We start from the raw sequence: 9,447 nt of genomic DNA, 5'->3' as shown, positions 1-9,447 counted from the left end.
TTGGTGTCTCCTTCCTCAAGGGGCGGGGCAGGGGATCTGAGCAGGTAGTGTCAAACTAATCAAATGCACCAAAACCCGGGTGTTCAATTTATAACGACACTTAAACTAACAACCCTTGTTAATTATCATCGGATGTTGCTAGGATGTATCTTTTTTCTGCAGACTGACAAAGAGAAATAATTACTTATCCAGCCATTGCGGTATGAATTGCATTGTAGCCTAAGAAAACAATTCTTGAAATTCAAAAAGATGTCAGCACCCCTATGTTCATTGCAGCCCATTCACGATAGCTAAGATATGGAAGCAACTTAAGTGCCCATCAGTAGATGATTAGATAAGTTGTGGTACTTATATATAAAGGAATATTACTTGACCATAAAACAGAATAAAATCTTTTTTTTTAATTTTTTATTGTTATTCAATTACAGTTGTGTGCCTTTTCTCCCCAGCCCTCCACCCCACCCCAGCCAAACCCCCCTCAGAATAAAATCTTACCATTTGTGAGAACATAAATGGGCCGAGAGTGAAATAAATGAAGTAAGTTAGAGAAAGACAAATACCATATGATTTCACTTATATGTGGAATATAAATAACAAAATAAACAAACAGAACAGAAGGAGACTCATAGATGCAGAGAACAAACCAATGGTTGCAGATGAGAGGGGGTTTTGAGGGGTGAGAAACAGGTGAAAATATCCAGAAGTACAAATCGGTGGTTACAAAATAGTCACAGTGATGTAAATTCAACACGGAATATTGTCAATAATATTGTAACAACTATGTAAGGTGCCGGGGGCTACTTTACTTTTGGGGGGAACACTTCATAAATTATATAAATGTCCAAGCGCTGGGCTGTACACCTACACCACAATCATATAAAATAATGTTGAATGCCAACTATATTGACAAAAACCCACATCGTGTTGCATACCTTACATATGTAGAATTTTAAAATAAAAATATATTTTATGACTGAAAAATAAAAAGAAAACAATTAGTGAGAGAAAGAACATTTTTACTGTAGACACCCAACTAATAAATGAAGACGAATGATAGGAGGAAGTATTCATCATTTTCCACCCCCCCAGGATATAATTAATCTAGGTAATGATCACTAACAGATGTTACACCATTGATTAAGCCACTAGTGGGGACATTTGTAACAGAGGGATCAAGCCTACATCACCAAAATCCAGTTACAGTTCTTAATCTCACTGTCAGATAAAATGTGCCTCTTGATCAGCAGGAAGACGCAGCTTCACTTATGAAGTATTTTTGCCTATAAAATTCAAACTAAATGTAATAAATGTCGAGATCTTAGGTTCACAAGGACGATGTGTATAAAAGAAAATTAAACAGCACCTTGGGCACAGTCAGCCAAATTCAGGAAGTGGAAAATTCTAGGGGACACATTACCTACATTTTTAAACAATAAAAGGCAAGAAAAAGAAGGGATGATAAATAACTACAAATCAGAAATATTTCTGTGAGACAAATCAAGCCTATGCAACCTGTGGGTCTTCTTTGAATTCCGATGCAAAGAAGTCAGCTGAAAAGAGGCATTTCAAAGGCGGGGCAATTTGAATACCAACTGCTGATTGGATAACATAGAGTCATTGTTAAGCCCTGACTGGTGTGGCTCAGTGAGTTGGGCATCACCCTGCAAACAGAAAGGTCGCTGGTTAGATTACCTACTGGTCAGGGCACAGGCCTGGGTTACGGCCAGGTTCCTGGTTGGGGGCATGTCAGAGGCAACGGGTCGATGTTTCTCTCCATCTCTTTCTCCCTCTCTCTAAAATAAATACATAAATTAATTAAAAAAAACTTTTTAGAAATCATTGCTAAAACAATGAAGTCTAAAAAACATCACGATTATAAAAGAGGCCAGGCCCGTTGTGGGTAGACACTGTGGCACTGACGGGGAGACTGACAGGGCACATACGTTTTACTTGACAACACTCCAGAGAAAACAGAACAAAACCAGAAACCGCCACGAGCCATGGAGGAAGCAAGGCTGTCAAACACGGAAAACCGTGAAGCTTGGGTGGTGGATACATTTGGGTCCATGAAACTATTTTTTCTCTGTGGGAATGCTTGAATTTTTTCATAATAACACTTTAAAATAAAATACAATTATCCCAAAACGTATCCAAGAGATATGACTATAAGTCATTCAAAACTTAAGGGACTGCTCTAGGCCCCAGTGGCTGCCGCCAAGATGGGCAAGTTAATGAAACCCAAGAAGGTGGTGCTGGTCCTAGCTGGACGCGACTCCAGACGCAAAGTGGTCGTTGTGAAGAACATTGATGATGGCTGGTCTGACTTCCTCTACAGCCATGCTCTGCTGGCTGGAATTGACCACTGTCCCCGCAAAGGGACAGCTGCCACAGGCAAGAAGAAAATCGCCGAGAGGTCTAAGATCAAGTCTTTTGTGAAAGTTTATAGCTACAATCACCTCACGCCCACGAGGTACTCTGTGGACATCCCCTTGGACAAAACTGCCGTCAACAAGGACATCTTCAGGGACCCTGCTGTGAAATGCAAGGCCCGAAGGGAGGCCAAGGTCAAGTTTGAAGACAGATACAAGACCAGCAAGAACAAATGGTTCTTCCAGAAGCTGCAGTTTTAGATCTTTTTTTGTTTCAGTCATTAAAAATCCAAAAACTAAAAAAAACTGAAGGGAAGTTATGTTTGTGTGTGTATGTGACTAAAATAGATACACATACAAATATGTTAAAAATCTGCTGAGCTTCCAGTGTCTGGTTCACGAATGACTCAGGTTTCTATGCATCGCAGTCCTTTCTGAACTTCAGAGCCTTACAAATCCAAAGGGAGATTTGATCAACATTTACACCCAAGGACGAACGCCCAGGGTCCCTCCTGTTCCTGCCCATTATCATGGGTTTTGCAGTTGCAATTGTTGGTGATTGATACTGTGTATCTGCAGACCAACCCTGGGCGGGGTCACTTAGATTCTAAACGAGCCAGCCAGCAGCATCCCAGTCCTTGAGGGCGGGGACCCTTCTGAGCAACCCAGTCCTTGAGGGAGGGGACCCTTCTGAGCATCCCAGTCCTTGAGGGAGGGGACCCTTCTGAGCATCTCTGTCCTGAGACAGCCATCATCGAATGCCCCAGGAAGCGGACCTGAAGTGCTGTGGCCTGGACCACTCTGGCCAGCAAGAACCCCTGAGATTTCTGCAGAGTCCCCTCCCTGCACCACCCTCCCCCAGCAAATTGTCTTCATAGTTCTCAGACCATTTTCTTTCTCTACATAATAAAGACAAAAACAATGCCAGCCTTTTATTTCTCTGTGTGTGCCTAGCTTGTCTGTAGGGAAAGTCCAGGCAGGGGAGGGGCTGCTTGGCTTACCTGGGTTGGGGGGCAGGACACAGGTGAAATGCACTTCGCAGGGTTCATCATAAACTAATTTGCCCTCCTTGGATGCAACAGTTAAACTAGTCTTATAACGAACTCAGACGCTTGCACCGAATGGAAAGTGATGAAGTAAATTAGGTACATACGTTGATCACTTATTCTGAATGTGACATAAAAGAATGTCACATATTACAAGACTGACAGAAAAACGTAGGTTAAAAAATCGTTCCTCATGGGAAAATTCAATGGGAGGAAGGAAAGCAGAGAAAGGAAAATCACTAATAAGAGAATGCACATAATAGAGAACCAAGATGGCGGCGTAGGTAGACACACTGCGCCTCCTCGCACAACCAGAACTGACAGAGAATCGAACGGCAAGGGGGTCCGACACCAAGGAAATAAAAAATAAACATTCATCCAGACCGGTAGGAGGGGCAGAGACGGGCACCGGGGTGGAAAGGACTCACTGGCCGTGGCGGGACTGAGACTGGCGGAGTGTGGGACGAAAGGGGCAGGCAGTCTGAGCACTAGCAGACCCTGCAACCCTACCTTTGTGCAGATAAACCCAGAGGGCCGGACTCAGAGTAGCGGAGAGTGGGGCAGGCAGAGCAGTGGGTAGCACCTCGGGGCCCCACATTCGTGCACAGATAAACCGGACGAACGGCAGGGAGCGAAGCAGACTGCCCAACCCAGGGCTCCAGCTCCGGGAAATAAAGCCTCAAACCTCTGATTGAAAACGCCCGTGGGGGTTGAGGCAGCAGCAGGAGAGACTCCCAGCCTCACGGGAGAGGTCATTGGAGAGATCCATAGGGGCCTAGAGTGTGCACAGGCCCACTTACTCGGGAACCAGCACCAGAGGGGCCCAGCTTGATTGTGGGTAGCGGAGTGAAAGACTGAAATCCGGAGGAGAGTGAAGCGGGCGCCATTGCTCCCACTCGGCCCCTCCCCCACGTACAGAGTCACAGGGCAGCAACCAGCGTTATCCCGCCTCAGTGAACACCCAAGGCTGCGCCCCTTAAAGTAACAGACCCGCCAAGACAAAAAAAAAAAAAAAAAAAGGCTCAAATGACAGAACAGTTCAAAGCTCCAGAAAAAATAAATACAACTAAGTGAGGAAGAGATAGCCAACCTATTGGATGCACAGTTCAAAACACTAGTTATTAAGACGCTCACAGAATTGGTTGAATTTGTTTGAAAACTAGATGAAAAAAAGAAGGCTATGCCAAGAGAAACAAAGGAAAATGTACAGGGAACCAATAGTGATGGGAAGGAAACTGGGACTTAGATCAACAGTGTGGACCAGAAGGAAGAAAGAAACATCCAACCAGAAAAGAATGAAGAAACAAGAACTCGGAAAAATGAGGAGAGGCTTAGGAACCTCCAGGATATCTTGAAACATTCCAACATCCGAATTATAGGGGTGCCAGAAGGAGAAGAGGAAGAACAAAAAATTGAAAACTTATTTGAACAAATAATGAAGGAGAACTTCCCTAATATGGCAAAGGAAATAGACTTCTAGGAAGTCCAGGAAGCTCAGAGAGCCCCAAAGAAGCTGGACCCAAGGAGGAACACACCAAGGCACATCATAATTACATTACCCAAGATTAAACGCAAGGACCTACATCCAAGATTACTGTATCCAGCAAAGCTATCATTTAGAATGGAAGGGAAGATAAAGTGCTTCTCAGATAAGGTCAAGTTAAAGAAGTTCGTCATCACCAAACCCTTATTATATGAAATGTTAAAGGGAGTTACCTAAGAAAAAGAAGATCAAAAATAGGAACAGTAAAAATGACAGCAAACTCACAGTTATTAACAACCACACCTAAAACAAAAACAAGAGCAAACTAGGCAAACAACTAGAACAGGAACAGAACCATAGAAATGGAGCTCACATGGAGGGTTGTCAATAGGGGAGTGGGAGGGGGAGAGGGGGGGAAAGGTACAGAGAATAAGTAGCATAGATGATAGGTGGAAAATAGACAGGGGGAGGGTAAAAATAGTGTAGGAAATGTAGAAGCCAAAGAACTTATAAGTATGACCCATGGACATGAACTATAGGGGGGAATGTGGGAGGGAGGGGGTGGGCAGGATGGAGTGGAGTGGGGGGGGAATGGGACAACTGTAATAGCATAATCAATAAATATATTTAAAAAATAAAAAAATAAAAAATAATAAAAAAATAAAAAAAGAGAATGCACATAACGACATAAAACAGCATAGGGGTTTTGAGAAAACACTGGAGATTGTGGCGTGAACGCGATGTATTTGCGCACTAGGTATGAAAACAGTAGCACATTTGAAGTCTTTCCTCATTCACACATTCCAGCGTGGACGCATAGAGAAATTACAATTTTAAGTAAGGTAGGGGACCCTATTTATCCACACCCACTGAATCTTCCCGGTACCCCTTTCCTTACGTGACCCGCCTACGTGAGGGCCTGGAATCACCGTCCAGACCCAGAGGTCAGCAGAAACTGTGATCGCGCAAGGATCGCGGCTCTGAAACTCTCCGCTCCCAAAGGACACAGTCCACGCGGGACGGACAGGATGCCATACACGTGGAGTCTGCCTCTAAGTGTGCCTGACTCGCAGAGAGTCTTTGTACAGAGAGGACCAACTATGGCCACGGAACTTTCGCCCCAGGGACCTACGTCCTCTACCCGAACCCTTTCCCGCTCCAATCAATCAAGGAACCAGCCCCTCCCACTTTCCAAGGTGCTTCCCAAAGGCTGAGACACTCCCCTTTTTCGCCCCAGGCTCTTAACCGATTTGCAATGCAAATGAGGGTCAGTCAATACGAAAATCGGATTTCCCGAGGCCTTGGAGACCCAAGCAGTATAAAAGGCGCTGTGTGTACCTGCCGGAATCATTCGCCTCTGGTCCTGGGCCCGCTGCGCATCTCCTCCCGCCCAGGTGGCTGAAGCCATAGAAGCGCATCCTCCCGCTCAGAAGGCTGAAGCCATGGAAGCGCATCCGCCCGCCTGGGACGACCTGCCGTGGCTGTGGGGGTGTCTGGAGCCCAGCACGCCTCCGGGCCTGAACCGAGAGCAGGCCTGGGCCTGGGCCATGGACAACTTCCCCGCGCTGTGCCGCCCCTCCCGCGAAGCCAGCCCCGAGAGCGTGGAACGCAGCCGAGGTGCCCACGGGCAACCGCGCCGCGTGCGCACCTCGCACGTGGATGTTCCCGGAGCCGGGAGGGGCCAGAAACGGTGTCGAGACCCGCGCGCCCACGATCCCAAAGCTGAATCCGCCCAGGACCCGCAGGTACCTCGGGGAGATACCAGCGCCGCAAGCCAGGGACACACAGAAGCTCCCGGCGCCACGCTGAGCCCAAGTCGCCCCCACAAGCGACCGAAAAACCACGCTTGATTTCGGCGGAACCTCGGCAGAAGGCCATCCACCCTGCTTGACGCCCTGCAAGGAGCCCACACAGCCCGGGAGGGGCCCGGAGAACGCCCTGCGGAGCAGCCCTGCTCGCTTCTTCCTCTCCCGAGGGACTCCCGGATTGCTCCCGGACAGCTTCCCTGTGTGAACGCAATCAATAAAAGGCTAAGGCCCTGGGCTTTGGCATCTACTTCTCACTGTCTGTGTTCCCTTCTGTAATAGGTGTGCTGTGTCGAACTCATGGAACCCCTTTCCTGTCCTCCCGCGAGGGCAAGCCATGCTCACCAGGGGCATGGGGATTGCAGAAGGCGGCGGCGGCGGCCCCGGGGCCGGAAGGGGCCAGGGCTGAGGGTGGACTGGAGGACTCTCAGAGAAGTCCTGGGTGTTTTCAGGGCCGGGGGGCCGGGCGGCGGGGAGCGCGGTGAGGGTGGTGGGGCGGTGGGACTGAGGAGGGCAGGACGGCAACGAAGGGAGGCGGGGGATCTCTGAGTGCGCCCCCCCTGGAGCTTAGCACTGAGAGCAGGCGTCAATAAATGTTCCTTGAATGTCTGAAGGGTCCATGAGCGGGATGGGGGAGGGGCGCCGGCGAGAGTTAAGGGGGCCCGAGGGGAAGACCTTACCCCTGGGCCATCTCCAAAGGACAGCGATGGGGTTCGGGGCACCGGCCCCAGATCACACTGTTCCTGGCAGCGACAGAAGGCTCCCCTTTGGGGGCCGCTTGGTGGCAGGATCCACGGGGTGCGGTGCAAGGGGGTGGGGCCTGGATGGGAGAACACCAGCCTGTGAGCCTGGAACACGCGCCCTGTGGGCTCGCATTCATTCCGCGCCTGGCATCCTAACCGACAATCCCTGTTCCAACCTGCTGCCTGATCCAAGATGCCCCCTCTCCAGAGCGCACTGAGGGAATTATAGTCATCCTGGATGGGCCACGGGAGGGGACGCTAGGTCACCAATATCCCCAAGTTACCACCTGGTGGACTATCAAAACAGAGCAATCACACAGACTCCTTCCAGGGCACCCTCTGTGCACCTGGGCCACAGCCAGCCTGACACGGGGTCCTCAGGGCAGGGGCACTCTTTGGGTCACCTCCTTCCTCCAGTCCCAGCTACAAGGGGACATGGCTGAGATTTCTCCATCTAGATGGAGTGGTCAGGCTCTCCCTTGACCTCCATGCTGTGGGGCCTAAGAGCCCACCTGCCATGTGACACTCAGAAACTGAGTTCAGCTTGGGAATCTCTGTTGCATCTGCTTTACAAAAGTCCTCCGGGAGAACCTCTCCCATCCCTGTTACTGCGTCTTCCTCTGAACAGACAATGTGGTTCAGGAAAGCCTCCGTATTGGCTCCTAATGACGGAAGAAGTTGTGTTTCTGTTGTCCTCTGTCCAGATTTTGTTGTCTTTTCGATAAAACTGTGCATAAATGCCAATGCGTTTTTGTGTCAGGCAGTGTGAGTGTGTGAGGTGGGGAGGGAAGGAGATGGGACATCCCTCCGGAAGGGGTGCGAGTTCCAGCTGCCGTGTAGCTGGATGTGGGTCTCGGCAGGAGAAAGCAGAGATCCCCCTCGGTCAGAGGCAGTGAGTGATGGAACCGAGTCACTGAGCAAACGACTGCCCCGCCTGCCTGCGGGCCTGCCAGTCAGCCCTTAGAGCTGGCCCATGGGATAACGGGGGGACGAGGTATATTGGAAAAACACAGTTGAGAGAGGACATCTCCTGGCACGCCTATGACATTTGTTTTCTCCAGCGCCACGCCTGGGGCCCTGCAAGCATCTTCAGGATCCTCTGCCATCTCCACCAGCACTTGAGGGACACGCCTTTCCGCCATGGCGTACAAATTGAAGCTCCTCTGTTGGTATGACCTGACCTAAGGGAAAGGCCAAGGAAGAACTTCCTATGGTGCAAGGGGATCCGCTTTGGGAAGCGGTGAGTCCGGGGACATTGGTGGCCCACACTCGCTCCCGCCTGCCACCTGGCCTGGGAGGCCTGGCACTGAAGCCCCGGGACCTGGCATGGAGTCCTGGTTGGAATGTTCGGAGGCTCAGTCTTTCAGAAGGCACTTGATCACGGCAGCCTCATTGTCCTCGAGAGGAAAACACAGTTTCATGATCCTACGGAGCATGTGGATCTCTTTCCCGGAAGCACCCTCCTATCCTAGGCTCCCCACTGGCGCAGTGGGAACTCAGAAACGTTCACCGGGGCTTTCTTCTAGAGAGTTTGGGGGACAAGGTTTTCTGCACAGCTACCTTTGAGGTCCTTGAAAGCCTCTGCCGTTCTCCCCAAAACATGCTCCCTAAACCCTTCCACCTACCTCTTTATTTCCTAAGAGACCCCTCCAGCCCTGGGTCCTTCCCTGAGGCAGGTTCCTCCGTGCCACCTGCAGTGAGCGGACGCTGCAGCAGATCAGCGCTGGCCTTTCCACAGCAAACTGCAATGGCATCGCTCGTGCCCACCTGCTGGACCACAAGGATGACTGTCTTGGGATTCCAGTGAACTCCATGTCATGCAGCTGAGGCTCGCAGGCGGGATCCCCGGTCAGGGCACACACCTAGGCTGCAGGTTTCGTCCCCGGTCCGGAAGCACACGGGAGGCCACGGATCCGGGCTTCTCTGTGCCATCAGTGCTTCTCTCTCTCTGCCCCTGACCTTCTCACCGGGGAAAGTCCATCCCTGCCCACACACGTTCCT

The 9,447-nt window shown here is 50.0% G+C and overlaps 1 protein-coding gene across 1 annotated transcript; it reads left to right on the top strand.

Moving 5' to 3' along the window:
* Positions 1 to 2,219: 2,219 nt before the first annotated feature.
* LOC128781257 (large ribosomal subunit protein eL27-like) lies at positions 2,220 to 2,630 on the top strand. The gene has a single exon (XM_053927381.1). The coding sequence runs from the start codon at positions 2,220 to 2,222 to the stop codon at positions 2,628 to 2,630; it is 411 nt and encodes a 136-aa protein (XP_053783356.1).
* Positions 2,631 to 9,447: the final 6,817 nt, after the last annotated feature.

Source organism: Desmodus rotundus, chromosome 1 (genome assembly GCF_022682495.2).
Source record: "Desmodus rotundus isolate HL8 chromosome 1, HLdesRot8A.1, whole genome shotgun sequence".
Taxonomy (NCBI): Eukaryota; Metazoa; Chordata; class Mammalia; order Chiroptera; family Phyllostomidae; genus Desmodus; species Desmodus rotundus.
This window is presented reverse-complemented; position numbering and strand designations above follow the sequence as displayed.